This window comes from Leptodactylus fuscus, chromosome 2 (genome assembly GCF_031893055.1).
Source record: "Leptodactylus fuscus isolate aLepFus1 chromosome 2, aLepFus1.hap2, whole genome shotgun sequence".
NCBI lineage: Eukaryota > Metazoa > Chordata > Amphibia > Anura > Leptodactylidae > Leptodactylus > Leptodactylus fuscus.
Window position 1 is genome coordinate 34,489,415 of NC_134266.1, and position 15,704 is coordinate 34,505,118.

The 15,704-nt window shown below is 44.1% G+C and overlaps 1 protein-coding gene across 1 annotated transcript; it reads left to right on the plus strand.

The window, feature by feature from the left end:
• Window positions 1-289: 289 nt before the first annotated feature.
• On the plus strand, window positions 290-10,207 carry PDHA1 (pyruvate dehydrogenase E1 subunit alpha 1). Its single transcript, XM_075263580.1, has 11 exons — window positions 290-488; window positions 4,620-4,688; window positions 5,090-5,263; window positions 5,896-6,022; window positions 6,465-6,556; window positions 6,653-6,745; window positions 6,930-7,085; window positions 7,200-7,271; window positions 7,355-7,422; window positions 9,309-9,417; window positions 9,685-10,207. Exons 1-11 carry the CDS (start codon window positions 426-428, stop codon window positions 9,847-9,849), a joined length of 1,188 nt encoding a protein of 395 aa, XP_075119681.1. The 5' UTR covers window positions 290-425; the 3' UTR covers window positions 9,850-10,207.
• Window positions 10,208-15,704: the final 5,497 nt, after the last annotated feature.

The window sequence follows — 15,704 nt, forward strand, 5'->3', positions numbered from 1 at the left end:
CCATTGACTACATAAGCCCAACATAACACTGCAGCAGCAGATAACTCTCCAACTGGGCCTCATAGTGAGAGGCATTGGCCACATTCACACTGGTGCACAGGGACAGGGGTGGGGGAGGGTCTCTTATCTTAACTGGTTGCTATTGGCCACGCCCCTTCTGTATACCGCACCATATGCGTACAGTTCTGTGCACACACAATGTCAAGAAATAAAGCCAATCCTCTAATGCCCTTACTAAAGATGGCCGCCGCGGCTGTACGTCAGCACGTAGGAAGGTGTGTTGATGACGTCAAGGTCGCGTCCGTCACTGCTGTGTAGGCCGCTAGAAGGTTACAGGCGGCCGCTCAGCTCTCGAGGTCGTCGGTGTCACCAGACTGATAACTTGGCCCGGACAGTGACCCGGATCTTCTTCTGACCGGCCGCCCATGCAAAAGATGCTGTCTCTAGTGTCCCGTGTGCTCCAGGGCTCGGCCCAGAAACCTGTCACTGTAAGTAGCGGGGCAGAGAAGGACAGGGCGCCGGCTGCACCCCCGAAACTGCAGGGGAGGTGGGCACAGGAGGGGCAGCCATGTATAGGTGTCACTGACAATGTGCAGGAGGCTGTGATCTACATGGTAACCGGGTCACCCTGGACACTGCTGTCATTACTGACATGTGCACCCTGGGTAATGGCTGCACCTCTATACTACAGGGGGGAGACAAAAAATGTCCTCACACCCCCTACCCCTTGTTAGTGCGGAGGTGATGACATAGATGTGACCGTGCGTGTGCATTATTGCGTGTGCATTATTGGGACACATGAAGGATCGGAGTGGAGGGGTGTTTACTAAGGCAGTGTTCACACCTGTGTTAGTGTCTCTGCACCTAATCAATTTCTGTGATCCATCGAAACATAAAAAACTAATGAGAAGGGGGTCGTTTTTGCAACGTTCTGCCCGTGTGCATTTGGAGGATCTCCGCTGTGTATCCGCTCTTATGGATAGAGACAAATGTCGCACTTGCTGCACTTTTGCTCTGTCCAAAAAAAAAAATGATACCAGACAGACGGCAACAAACCCGTTCTATGCAAGGCGGACACAGACGGATTACCTACACATAGTATTCTGTTTGTCTTTATTTGGCAATCTGTTCAGAATGAAGAAAAGCAGTTTTTTGGGGGTTTTTTTTCTAGACAAATTTGTATCGGGCAGATATAAACATAGTATCAGTGAGTTGGGCTTCATGCACACCACTGTGGGTTTTATCCATTATTATAGATCTGTAATAAGTGATAGTGCACGGACCTATTTCATTTCTATGGCCTCAGTCACACATCGGTAGTTTTTACAGATCCATGTAGGACTGGGCTATAAAATATGAAGCCGGGCTTATTCCTGTCGTCTGGTTTTGTGGCTCAGTCTGTCTGTTCTGTGGATAGTGTGTGAAAACCATGGACTGCTTGTCACATGTACATCCATTATCAACACGGACCCACACGACTGTGGTCCTATGTATGACGCCTAAGAGCTCATTCACACAACAGGTCTGTGTGCTCGGCCAAGAAAAAGTATGTTTTTTCCCCTGGCCCCCAACCTGCCCTATAGCTGTACTGTGGAGCCATGATGGTTGGGGCAGCATTTTACTGTCAGGCGGTGTTCTTCACTCCCCAGCAATGGCACTGAGCTGTAAGGCCAGCCCCCTTGTCAGTGCAGTGATAACAGTACTGAAACTAACGGCACCGATATCTCTGCAATTGGGGGCAGATACCAGAAAATCTGAATTGACTGCACTTTATTCAGCGCACCGTCCGCTATACAGTGGTATATATCACATACAATGTTAGAGGACATGAAAAGTCATCTTTAACAAGGTCGTTCAAGGTTCTAGATTTTCTGACAGTAAAAATAGCGCTGTAGGCCGCCGTACTTTACGTTAACAATTTTAGAAAGGTTGACGGTGCCTGGGACACAAGTGTGAACAAAGGCGTAACGAAAACAGCATGCAGTACAGTAAATAGATTTCGATAAGGGAAAGGCTCAGTATAACTTATTTATCCACTGAGATCTCTGCTAGTTCTGACCTTCGCAGACCGGTGAGTGATCTTATATAGGGAGTGACCTCTATCTCTGTACCAGTGTGCTGATAACTCTCCATGTAGTAGCCGCTCTCTTGGTAAGATGATATTTCTTCTTTTTTATGTCTTGATCATGCGACTGGTTAAAGGGGGCAGCTAGTGAGGTAAGGAACCACTCCGGCCTTCAGCCATATTCCTGCTTATTGTGTGTCATTACTCATTACAGGTCACATATTTAGCCGCCATGAAGCTGTCACCAGGCCGGAGCCCATTACATTAGGGTGACTGAATCCGACCTGCTGAACAATCCTGAATCCCTAATCTGGGGCTAATGTGATAGCCACCCTATATGCTGGTTGTCTCACCTGTACAGGCCACATGTTCAAAAACCACGTCCCCCTGCCTGCTCCTCCCTGACACCGCCCTTCTGACAGTATAGATCCTAAATAGGATATCAGGCACCAAAACTAACAGCATTGATTGTTCGAGAATGGTGGGGGCTAGAGAAAAAATACCAACTGTGCCGGAATCAGTGGAGATACTAAAAACTCTTTGTGGCTGAGGCCCCACATTGCAGAAACTCAGCTTTTTTTTTTTTTGTTGCAGATTTTATTGCAGTTTTTTGAGCCAAATTCATAAACGGATTGAAGAGATAGAAGAGAGAAGTATAATAACTTTTTAAAGCGTTCCCATTCCTTTTGTAGCCATTCTTGGCTTTGACTCAAAAAACCGCAACAAAATCTGCAACATAAAAAAGATGCTTTTCCGTAACATGGGCCTCAGCCTAAGGGCCACACAGTTATGGAGCAAATTTAGGGTCAAGGACTTTCAGCTGCAGTCATTTAAAGACCGCACCATGCCGTGGTTCTGGCCGCATCCTGGGTGTTTTGGCACAGTGCATCTGCAGCCTCAGGGCCAGTTCACACTGAGTTTACAGGCACGCATTCTGGCACGTTATACGCCCGTAATGACCCATTGAAATGAATGGGATCTGTTCTGAGCGCTCACATTCTGACATGTGTATACGTGCCAGAATGCACACCCATAAACTCAGTGTGAACTGACCCTCAGACCGCGTGCAGGTTTTTGGACAGTTCTTAGACATGTCACACACTTACCTGTAACGTAACCTCATGTAGTTACTTTCCTCTCATTTGGCACATGATAATCCAGAAAACCTCCATCTACTTGATTTGAAGACAACGTATAGAAGAGTACTTGTGCATGTTTCTTTATGGATGTTTTTGCCTTTTTCTGAGATTCTCTGGTAATCCCGAACTTGTAAGATCCCTTGGAGTATAAGAATCTTCCAGTATAATGATATTGGAAGGTAGCCTATAGAAAAGTTACTATTTACCTTGGACCCCATGCACTTGGGGTAGTTGCAGGGCAGTTGGGTATTCTGCTTTATAGTGGGTATTACTCTGTCTGACAGCACAATGGATGGCGTTTTTTGAAACCAGTCAAAACTCAGCTTTCCTTCCTTGAGGGGGTTGTACCATGAATTGAGCATAACCCCTCTTTGGTGGATGGAGATTATGTGACTGACTGAGGGGGATCTGATCACGGAGACCCCCACTGATCACGAGAAAGTGCCCCCACCCCTCTCTTTTGATGCATCTTCTGTGAAATATGGTCATTGCCATTTCATTCATCTCTATGTGACTGCTGAAGACAAGCGGAGTACAGCGCTCTACTGTCTGCGGCAGACTCAAGGGGAATGGACGGCTGCTCAGACTAGAAGGAACTCGGGAGCAGACACTTAGCACCTATCCTGGGGATAGGGAATGACTTTGATGTTTTCAGGCTGTAACTCTTCAGTTTATAAAGAGTGATGGCGTCTTAGACAGAAGTTGAACTGTGAGGTAGAAAGAAAAGGTCATAGGTCATTTCTCAGGTCCATCATGACATCACCTTATAGGTCACCCTACATCATATTAGAGGCAGGAGAGCAGGGCTGTGACGTCAGAGAAAAGTTACCGATTCCGGCTTCTAAATAAAAGGATGAATCTTATGACATCCTACAATTATTATCCTGTAATCAGATGCCGACCTTGTTACGTATTTGCTTTCATTGGTATGAAGTCTCTAGCTTTTCCTGAGTTCACACCGGCGTCCGTGTTTCCGTTCTTCTCCTCTGTCTGAGAGTCTGAAGAATGGAAAATCTGATCCATTCTATGACCCTGAGGAATCCCGCTGACTGTAATGGCGTCCGTCGGGTGGCTGTCTTTTTCATCTGGCCATTTTGGATGTATCTGTGACGCAGATGTGAATCCTGCCTTAGAGGAGCTTCTGACCATTGCCATGTATGAAGAAGTCGGGCTGTGGAAAACTAGGAGTCAGTGTTGTGGCCTACCCCGACCGCGCAGCCCTGCGGGAGAGCGTATAATATATTATCCTATTTATTCCATCCATACTCCTGTATATTGGCTGCGGCGTCTGTCACCTCATGCTCCAGCGTCTTCACAGTCACATGTGCTTCATTCTGTGGACCTTGTGCCTATCTGAATGACCACTTTTATCCATCTCCATATTTTATTCATGTCGTTTTTTTCCTCTTTTTAAGGCCGCCCGTGTTATTGTGGCGTCTCGCAGCTACGCAGACTTTGCATCTGAAGCAACCTTCGACATCAAGGTAAGACTTCTATAATGGAGATGTTGGAAGATTGAAAGCTGCGACATTTCTTGGAGAAAAATTCTGCAGCTTGGTGTTGTTTACACCTGTGTTATGCTGTTTTTTGGGGAAAACAAAGCAGCCATGTTTTTTAAAAAAAATCCTAGACCAGCCTTTTAAGGCTACATCCATACGTACCAGAAATACTAAGGAGTTGTACTAAGGAGTTCCTAATGTGAACTTCCTCTAGGCATCAATCTTTATAAAACCGTATTTGGGGCACCGACTTCAGATTCTGGCGCACAGACATCCTGGGCTGCACCAGCACAGCCAATCATTAAGTGCTACACGACATACATAATCTATAGGACCCAATAACCCCTTATGTATTTACTGATCTACTCATGTTTCTCTGTTACTAGAAATGCGATGTTCACAAACTGGATGACGCCCCACCGACCACCGCTGTGCTGACCCGCGAGCAGGGCCTGCAGTACTATAGGACTATGCAGATTATTCGGCGCATGGAACTGAAGTCAGATCAGCTATACAAGCAGAAGATTATCCGTGGGTTCTGTCATCTTTATGATGGGCAGGTAAGAACTGTCGCAGCTAGAGATGAGCGAGTACTGTTCGGATCAGCCGATCCGAACAGCACGCACACATTGAAATGAATGGATGCACCTGGTACTTCCGCTTTGACACCGGCCGGCCGCTTAACCCGTCGGGTGCCAGCTACGTCCATTCATTTCAAGGCATGCGTGCTGTTCGGATCGGCTGATCCAAACAGTACTCGCTCATCTCTAGTCGCAGTGTGTGCTTGTCCCCGATATAGTAAATGCAACTGTTGAAAATTTCAAGGGCATTTTCACACTGCATTTGCAGTTTATGGTTCCTGTATGTGCAGGGTAAGCAGTGGCCTGTGAGCTTTATGCTATTATCCAGCCATCAGTGTAACAGCGCTGACATCTGTCATTAAATATCATGGCCTGTAATAATAATGAGATGACTCTGCTCACCCAATCTACACCGCCAAGCTGACAAGTGATCTGCAGCATACAAGTGGCGTTGCTCTTTGTATATGCTTAAGGTCATAGAACTGAAATATCGTAGATTATTTTATAAATGGAGAAATGTAATAAGAAAGTTAAAAAAAAAAATTATAATAAAATCTGATAAAATAAATCTTATTTCTAATAATCGATTCCTATCAATTTCCTTTCTACAGGAAGCCTGTTGTGTGGGCATGGAGGCTTCTATAAATCCCACAGATCACCTTATTACAGCCTATCGTGCCCATGGATACACCTATACCCGTGGGGTCTCTGTAAAGGAAATCCTGGCAGAGCTTACAGGTACATGAGTCTCTTTATATGTGAGCAGTAATCTTTGTGTGATTTTGCATTTCTCTCTGAGCTGGTGGATGGAGACGAGCTCCTGTACACTGCTCACAGTGCGTAGAGAAGAATCTGCTCCAGAACGCACACTCACACTCAGATATAGATAAAAATGGTGGCAATGAGAATGTCAACTCAATGCAAAAGCTGCCAGGTACTAGTCCAGGACCAACGCTGCCGACAGATTATAGTTATCAAACTCAAGATGGATGGGGCTGAGATTACAAGGTCTGGGGCCCTAAACCCGAGAACGTAGGGTCATGCTGCTAATCTCTAGAGATATGGATTGATAATACAATTTTTTTTTATAAAATCATAATGTGATATTTTGATGAATGGCTACATATAATACAATGTGGAATTATGTCTTTTTTAAATTATTATTTTTTTTTTACAACAGGGAGAAAAGGTGGTTGTGCCAAAGGTAAAGGGGGCTCTATGCACATGTATGCCAAAAACTTCTATGGAGGCAATGGCATAGTGGGAGCTCAGGTAAGTGAGGTCTTCTTTGTTTCACGTCTCAATGTGGGATCTCTGACACCGTTCTGATTATTTTGTTGGTAATTCGTTTGGGTATATTCTTTGCAGGTCCCTCTTGGAGCCGGCATTGCTTTGGCCTGTAAGTATTTTGGGAAGAACGAGATCTGCTTGGCCTTGTATGGTGACGGCGCTGCTAACCAGGTAAGAATTTTAGATCCCATCCTTGTTCTGTTATCCTTCTGCTCTTCTGGAGCTCAGTAATAAACTTCACCTTCACTATCTAGTGTAAATGCATTCAGTGTTCAGTCACATTTGCAGCAAATGATTCAGTAGGTTCCCTTGTTTAGCCGCAGTATTTCACATGCTCACTCCATTGATTTTACAGGGTCAGATTTTTGAGACTTACAATATGGCTGCCTTATGGAAACTGCCCTGTATCTTCATTTGTGAGAATAACAGATATGGTATGGGCACGTCTGTGGAGAGAGCTGCAGCCAGTACTGACTACTTCAAGCGCGGCGACTACATCCCAGGCCTCAGGGTGAGTGATGGATGGAAGACAGGCACTGGCAGTAGTGACTAATACGCAGCCATATTAATGTCCTGTCTGTAGGGGCTTTTTCACATCCCGTATTCTCTATGTTGTCTGTCCTAGGTTGATGGCATGGATGTTCTTTGTGTCAGAGAAGCCACCAAGTTTGCTGCTGATCACTGCAGATCTGGGAAGGTGAGAATGTATTCTATATAATATGCCGTTATCTTATAGTTACACCTTTGTGCCTTACATTCCCTTGTACGCCTTGTTTTCAGGGGCCTATTCTGATGGAGCTTCAGACTTATCGTTACCACGGACATAGTATGAGTGACCCTGGGGTTAGGTGAGTGCATTTATCTTAATAACGGTGCAGGATTTAGATGGTGCTCTTGGAAAGTGAACGCTGCGCTGTGATTGGTTCTCATGTCTCTTCGGCTGCGGGATAAATGCGAAAGAAATATATAGTGGTTTTTCCCGCAGCGCTTTTCTCTGTGTCCTCTGTGGACTTTCTGCTTCTATTATACCTATAGGGAAACAGCCAACATTTCCGTAGGTGTAATTGACATGCAGCGATTTCCAAAACCGCGCCAAATTTGAAGAATGCAGCATTTCCACTGTGCTGCATGGTGCACCTTTCTTTCCTGCAAAAAAAAAAAAAAGCAACAAAAAAACGTACCTGAGAGAAAACAGCTTTCAGTTTTAACCCCACAGTTGACTTCAATGGTATAAATTATGCAAATTAAAGGCTTTGGTTAAATAAAAACAAACAAAAAAAACCTAAAGCTTGCCAGCAATGTGAACAGAGCCCAAGGTGATTTTTTTTTTTTTTTTTTTTTTCCATAAATCCTCTACTCTGTTCTTTGCGTTTGTCTTTTCTACCCTGATAGTATTTTAGTGTATAGAGAAGGTCTAACGCTTCAGTAAGGCTCTGTGCACATTGTGTCATAGCCATATCTAAAACAGCTAACGCTGGGAGAAACCTCACCATAGCACAACAGAGGGAGACCACAAAAACCAAACCATATGGTTACATGGTAGGACATAGGCTGGAACCGTTGTATACGCTTTGGAGCTTGGTGTATGATTTCTTTAGAATGGGAAGTGTTTAGCTGACAAGTACAGGTCCTGGAAAATCTGATCAAACTTTATGTTCATATACAAAATACAAAATGATTAGAGATGAGCGAGTAGTTAAATACTCGATATGGGGGAAAAATGCTCGTTTCAGGGGTAGGCAACATTCGATCAAATTGAACATACAAAGTCCACGAGTGAGGATCAAGATGGATTCTCCGAGAAGTCTTCTCCGCGCAGCGTCCCCGCGTCATCTTCCGGCAATGAATTCACTCTGCCAGGCATCGGGCCTGGGCAGAGACTACTGCGCATGCCCACACTAGAAGAAAATGGCCGCTTACAGTCAAAGCGGTCATTTTCTTGTAGCACGGGCATTTGCAATCTGCTCTGCCCAGGCCCGATGCCTGGCAGAGTGAATTCAGAGCCAGAAGACGCCGCGGGGAAGCTGCGCGGAGAAGACTTCTAATGGTAGGAGAAGAACCAGCGTTGATTGGCTGATTGTATATCATTCGGCCAATCAACGCTGGTTCTGCATCAAGTTTTTCCATTCAAATAGCGAGTGGTACTCGATCGAATACTACTCGCTCATCTCTAAAAATGATCCTTTAGACATTTATAACTCACACGTCACCAACCTTGTGGATATGCCAGAAACCTGATGTCGCTGGGCGTCTAATGGGGGTTATATAATGGTCTTTATATACCCAGGCCATGGACAGTGGTAGTCGTATACTCATCTCCCTGATGCCCAGTCTATTACAGACGGCTTCAGTCCACAGAGCTCTGTGTAAAGGCTTCCTCGTCCCTGATGTATATCTGTAGTGAATACTGTAAGTCACATTGCAAGAAACATTGTGTTTTTACTTGTTCTTTTTCCTACGAATAAGGCAGAATTTGCTAAAAATAAATGTTCTGATATGTCATCTATGTGCAATGTAGTGGTGCAGGTTCCCCATGCTGGTTGTGCTGCCGGCGGCTCCATCTGTACAACCAATAATTACGGCGACTTGTCCTGTGTTGCTTTCTGCAAACTTTGTGTCGCTGTAAATACAAGCAGAGTGATCTATTGCATATTGTGTTTGGGGGGATGTAAAATTTACATAATGGACAAGGTTTTTATTTTTTTAAATTTTTTTAAATTATTATTATTTCCAGCTATCGTACAAGAGAAGAAATTCAGGAGGTGAGAAGTAAAAGTGACCCGATCACCCTGCTGAAGGACCGAATGCTCAACAACAACCTGTCCAGCGTGGAAGAACTGAAGGTATAGCTAACGGGGGAGGGGAATCTCTTATGTCCTGCTTTCTAGAATCATGATAAAAAGTCGTAAAATGCAGTTTTGCAACTTTTTGGGTTGATTTGCACAATCCTGAGACCTTCTCCTACTTGTCATTCCACTGGGTGTGCTTGGCCTGTCAGGCAGAGGTATGCCAGATTTATCAGACGTCACTTCTGTATTGTTGACATACCTGTGGTTGGGATTATTTAGTGTCCGGACACTTCTCTCATGTACGCCTGTGGTCTCTTACAGGAAATTGATGTTGAAGTGCGAAAGGAAATTGAGGAAGCCGCCCTGTTCGCCACCACGGACCCAGAACCCCCCCTGGAAGAGCTCGGATATCACATTTATCACAATGAACCTACTTTTGAAGTTCGAGGTGCAAATCCCTGGATCAAGTACAAGTCTGTCAGCTAAACCCTCCATTGTGTCAGACAGGCAAGCCGTGTCTCCTTTAGTCTGTTACTCCAAGGTCCTGAACATGGGAACTGTTCATTACATTTAACCCTTTCTATTTGGGATAAACATAAGAAATCTATTGCAGACTATTCTATCATCTACAACTGGGACACTTGTAAGTGTTTGATGGCATTGATCCAAGTCTGCCAGTTGCCTTATGGTCTTCGTATTGAAAGCCTCACCCAGGGGTTAGAACGGCATCATAGTATATTCCCATTACTTTCTTCTTATTTATAGAACGCTCCTGTTTTTAAGGTTATCGTGTCATACCGTATATGCAATTTTTTTGCAGTCATTAAAATTGGCCTTGATGTAATGGGTATTTCTTCTTTCATTCTCGGTGTCTAAACCCAACAAAGGTAGATGTTTCCCTAGAAGCAATGCCACAAGGGAATAATGCTGAACTCTTCATAAGTGTGACTGTCCCCAAAAGATAACTGTATAATGGGTGCAGCCAACAAGCATATAGTCTATATGTACTGTCATTAAAGGGGTTGTCCAGGACCTGAAAATAATTGATACTGATGACCAATATATAGGATAGGTCACATCGGTATCTGATCGGTTGTAGTGTGACAACAGGACCCCGTCCTGATCAGCTGTTTAGGACACAAGAAACCGTATACAAGTTATACAAGTCAGCAGCAGCCATGATCCTACTCAAGGAATAATAATGGAGCTGCAGTTCAAGGCGCCACTGCTATGCTGTACAGACTGGAAGCTGTATATAGTGTACGGAGCTCTGTACTCTGTAATGGAGACCTTGAAAACTGAACCCCTCTCACATTCACTTGCATAGGAGCAGGGCTGCTTTTGCCTGTATTATATACACAACTGGTGCGATAGTATATGTGTGTGTGTGTTATATATACACACACACACACTATCGCACCAGTTGTTGCTTGTGGGATTCTGTTGCCAGAACCCAACTAATCTGATACTGATAGCCCATCCTGTGGATAGGTCTTAAAGGGGTATTCCCACCTCGCATACTCACCAGTCTTCACTCCTGTAAAATCTTCTTTCTTCCTGGTTTCTTGCATCATTTGGTGGGTGGGGTTTCACATGCAACCTGCTGTTTAGCTCCGCCCCCAAATTTGCATGTAGCTCCGCCCACCCATATTGGACTATGAAGTACAGGCAGCAGCAACTCCATTCTGTGTTACATCCAGAGACTGCCTGTCTCCGCCATAATGAACACAATTGTATTAGCTAGCCTGATAACTGGGAGAACAGAAGAAATGAAAGCAGCTCCTCTCCTCTATCTGAGAGCAGGAAGCTAGGTCACGTGGTGCAGACAAAGGAATAGCTAGATACACAGGCTCACTCCCTGCACTTAGCCCCTCCCCCCTGAGAGCAGCAGATACATCACTTGACTTTTGAAAAGATAAGTCAGGGATGTGTCAACAATGAATTGAATAAAGTAAGATAGTGGACAAACAAAGCAGTTTTGCTGAAGCAATGTATTTAGGAAAAGTCTTACATCCACATTAACAAGCAGTATAGATCGGATCCTTGTGATGGGACAACCCCTTTAAGTATACATTATCTTCAGCCCCTTTAACTGGTAATTATTCTCTACTATGACAATGGAGTTATTGAAATTTTTGGAAAAAAAAAAATCCTTGTAAACATAGTTTTTGGTCTGTGGACCCTCACCTATACTTTTCTTAGGCCCTCATCTACATGACCATGTTTAAGGGACTGTGAGTCTGGATGCAATCTCGGGCCAGGTCCTGTTCATATCTGCTGTGACGTTCAGACTCATTGATTTAAGTGGAGAACATGGTCATGTACCTGTTAACTAAGTGTGAATGGAGCCAAAGGCGCATTATACCTGATCAGTTTCCTCTGTCTTAGGAAGTTTCTCAGGAGATGATGATTATTAATTTGCTATAATAATAAATGTGTGGAGTATATTGTATGCCCAGCTAGTAACAAGTTAGTCATAAAGAAGACTCTCAGATGTGCGGACACTTTATTTACAGACATCGATACTAACAGATCCAATGCACTAGCACTGCAGATATCCAGTATACGTCATATCTATCACAGTATTAGATGGCTCATTCACTGCAGGTAACAAATACAAGCAAACTATGGAGTACACAAAGTGATTTTATTTCCTACATTCCCTCCCTCTCCATTTATTTGTCCCTTAGCGAGGTGTGTATTCTGTTCTAATACATTTCCACAAGCCTTGTCAGTGTTTTTTACGGCCGATTATTTTCATATGGCCCCATACACACAACCTGTCCTTATTGGGGCCTGGAATCGTTATCAGTTTGTTGCTCGTGCCGTTTTCCTTTTAAATCTTCTAAAAACTCACAGTTCCCTCCTGCTCACCAACATAGGGTTAAGGAGATGAAATATTTATTTTCTATACATTGAGAATCCATAATCCTGCAGGTGTGAATCTTGTCCTAGACGTTGTCACTTACAGATGGCTTCCGGTTACTGACAAACTTTCTGTCCCTATTATATCTATACGGAAACCGCCACCATTTCCGTAGATATAATTGACATGTCGCGATTTTCAAAAAATGCAATGGTCTTTGAAATCGCAGCTTTTCTGTGGAGGATATTTTTCTGCAATGTTGGGATGGGGTGAGCCAGACATCCCTTCCACATTGCAGGTACTGGAAAATTCTGCAGTTTCCACCGTGGCCAAATTGCAGTGATTTTGACACATGGGGCCTAAAACTGATTTTAAAAAAACCACAGCAAAGTCTGCAACTAAAAAGTTCTTTTCAGCAGCCTGTGGCCTCAGTGTATATATTATAGGTTTGATAGACCTTGTGACGGATCTTATCACTGTACTGGCACCCGTATAATAAGGTGTCACTTCTGGAACCCATTTTGCTGCTGCTTCAAGAAACAATGGGACATCTCTACTAGTAGGTTCTTGAACGTCGCATCAAAAACTGTAAATTATGTTCGTAGATTTGTCTCACTTTCCGACGAGCCAAAATTCTGGTCCATTTTTCTGAAACATTTTTAAACTTGGTCTACTTTGCAAGAAAATCTGAGTCAAACGTTGTTCTTTTCTGTTCCATAAATGTGTTGTGAAGTTAGGACGGGTTCACACCTGCACCCAGTCTTCGCTTTTGGGTTTCCGTCTTCTGCCGAGAGAAACTGGACAGGGGACGGAAACCCGGCGGTCAGTTTTTAAACCCGTTCACTTGAATGGGTTTGCACAGTGACAGCCTGTGAGCGTTTTGTGCTTCTCCGCAGCAAAACTGGGTTTTTGGTTTTTTTTAACCAGTCACAGAATGGGACATCGATCCTGTTGTATTTTTTCTGCTTGTTCTGGCACACGCTGTTCATATATATGGGGTAAAGGCCGCGCACCATAACTGTCGACAGAAGTGTCAGACTTCTACTGATAAATGTTCCCCAGTTACATGTAATACTTCAGCCTAAAAACACAAACTTGGACTGTATCACTATCCCTTACAGAATCTGACATGTGACGCTTGCAATGCTCTTCAGTGTGTAAGTAAAAGTTTAGAAAGACCTTTAGAGATAAGTGAACACTGTTTGGATCAGCCGATCCGAACAGCACGCTCCCATAGAAATGAATGGAAGCACCTGTGACGCTGACTTTGCCGGCGGCCGGCGTCACAGGTGCTTCCATTCATTTCTATAGGCACGTACTGTTCGGATCGGCTGATCCGAACAGTGTTCACTCATCTCTACTTGTAATGTATCTTAAGTAGTGTCATCTTCTAGAAGCTTGTTGTGCGCCTCTCCTTGTCTGCAGGCTCTCTGTATATCTACAGATACTTATCTGCTGTATAACTGTGTTCCTCTCCAACTTGATTCAGTCTGGTAGAGACCTCTAGGTATAGAGCACAGCTTATATCTCCTCTGCATTCTAGCATATGGCTCCATCTATATCAATGGGCTGTGTGCCCTCTAGTCGGGTGTAATGGATGACATCTATGTGCTGTCTGTTTTTCACAGATCCATTTCCAAGCAATGCAAACCAAGAAGCATTCAGGCTTCGAGTACAGTGTCCGAGCTCTATGCTTAACATAAATGCTGGGAAAAGTTCTCAATGTACATACTGATCGTCTCCATAGGGTTCAGGCTCCTGCTAGAAACCAAAAAAGTGTCCTCCTAATCTATTTCCCCATCTGTAGAGCAGACTGTACTTTCCTATAGAGAGGGCCAATACAACAAAATGTATACACAGTACCTGGTTATTGGAGACATGGACCACTGCCAATGTATACACTGCTATGTTAGAAGAACAGACTGTCCCTCCAGTAGAAGGTTCGGACACACAGTGCACAGAGCATTACATCAGACTATGGTGCAGATCCAAAGAACGGAAAGCTGAGTGCATGTGTGAACCTAGTGAAGAAACCGCAGCAGAAATGCATTGCTGCTTTTTTTTTTTCCTAGTCTTTTTCTTCCTGATTAAATCTATAGGGAAAATACAAGCACTTGTCCAAGTAATGCTGGGTCCACACCAGCGTTCGGGATCAGGTTTCCGTCTTCTGCATGCAGAAGACAGAATCCTGTCAGACCGGGTCTGGCCGTGAGCACCGGTGAGCGTTTTATGCTCTCCGCGGCAAAACTGTTTTTTTTAAACTGGACACGGAGTACTGCACGTCTGACTTTGTGTCTGGTTAAAAAAAATTCTGTTTCGCCGCGGAGAGCATAAAACGCTCACGGCCAGACACTTTTCAAACCTATTCAAATGAATGGGTTTGCAAAATGTCTGCAAATTTCAGTCTCCTGCCCTGTTTCGTGCAGGAAACGGAAACCTGCAGAATGGAGTCCTGGGCGCAGATGTGAACAAAGTCCTAATTGCACAGACATGCAGCTTCTTATTTCTTTCTTCTGCACACTGTGAATGGGATTAGGCAGAATCTCACTCACTTTGCTGGTAAGGTAATATGCAGCGGTTTTTTTTACTGCATTTCTGCAATGTGGGGCCTTCTCCTAAAAGTAATAATGGCTATGCTATAAACCTGCCCGTATCCTGGATTACACCATAGTCAGTAGTGGCACCATTGTGCAGTATTATAGCAGCTTACACATGGTGAATAGTATTTTGGTGCAAACAATGGCTTCTAAGCATTATGATGGTGGTCGTCTTGTCTCCTGATTTACTACAATATCTTCTTCACATGACAGTTTTGGAACCAGAACACAGTATCTAGAAGATACAATTCAGCAATATGAACAGGTAAGTTGTCAGACATTGGTCAGATGGGACATATCTTTACAATGTAAAGCCCTTTTGTTCTCTCCTTTTGGTCCTCTCTGTTGGGGGGATGGATATAATAAATGCACCAACCTGGGGCGAGCCTTGGGCTCTCACCTGAAGAGGCCCAAAAAGTATCTAAACATCATACATAGAGTGCACAGAGTGTCAGTCAGTTTTTTGGAACAAAATTCTGGTACAGATTCATTAGATAATATATACATATTCACAGATGGCAAACTATTATGGGGCACCTGTAGATAATCACAGGTCCCCTCTTATTTAGGACTAACAACTTATGTCCAGCCACAGTTACTTTATTTTTATAAGTAGGACCTGCAGTGAGCTGTGGTAGACTATCTTCCCTTACACTATGCTGTCAACTGCTGTAGATGATTTACCCCTTACACTGTACTGTGAGCTGCTGTAGATGATCTACCCCTTACACCAGACCTGGGCAATGTACGACCCGCGGGCCACATCCGGCCCTCTGACTGCTTCTATCTGGCCCGCATAGCTAGTGGAAGTTTTTTCAAGGACCTGTGATGATGTCATCACAGACTATCACCAGGATAGGCTATGACTTGTTAGTGGG

Coding starts and splice junctions, on each gene's coding strand:
- PDHA1 (XM_075263580.1), top strand. CDS start 426: ATGCAAAAGATGCTGTCTCTAGTGTCCCGTGTGCTCCAGGGCTCGGCC. Junction 489..4,619: donor CGGCCCAGAAACCTGTCACT/GTAAGTAGCGGG, acceptor CCTCTTTTTAAG/GCCGCCCGTGTTATTGTGGC. Junction 5,264..5,895: donor GTCATCTTTATGATGGGCAG/GTAAGAACTGTC, acceptor TCCTTTCTACAG/GAAGCCTGTTGTGTGGGCAT.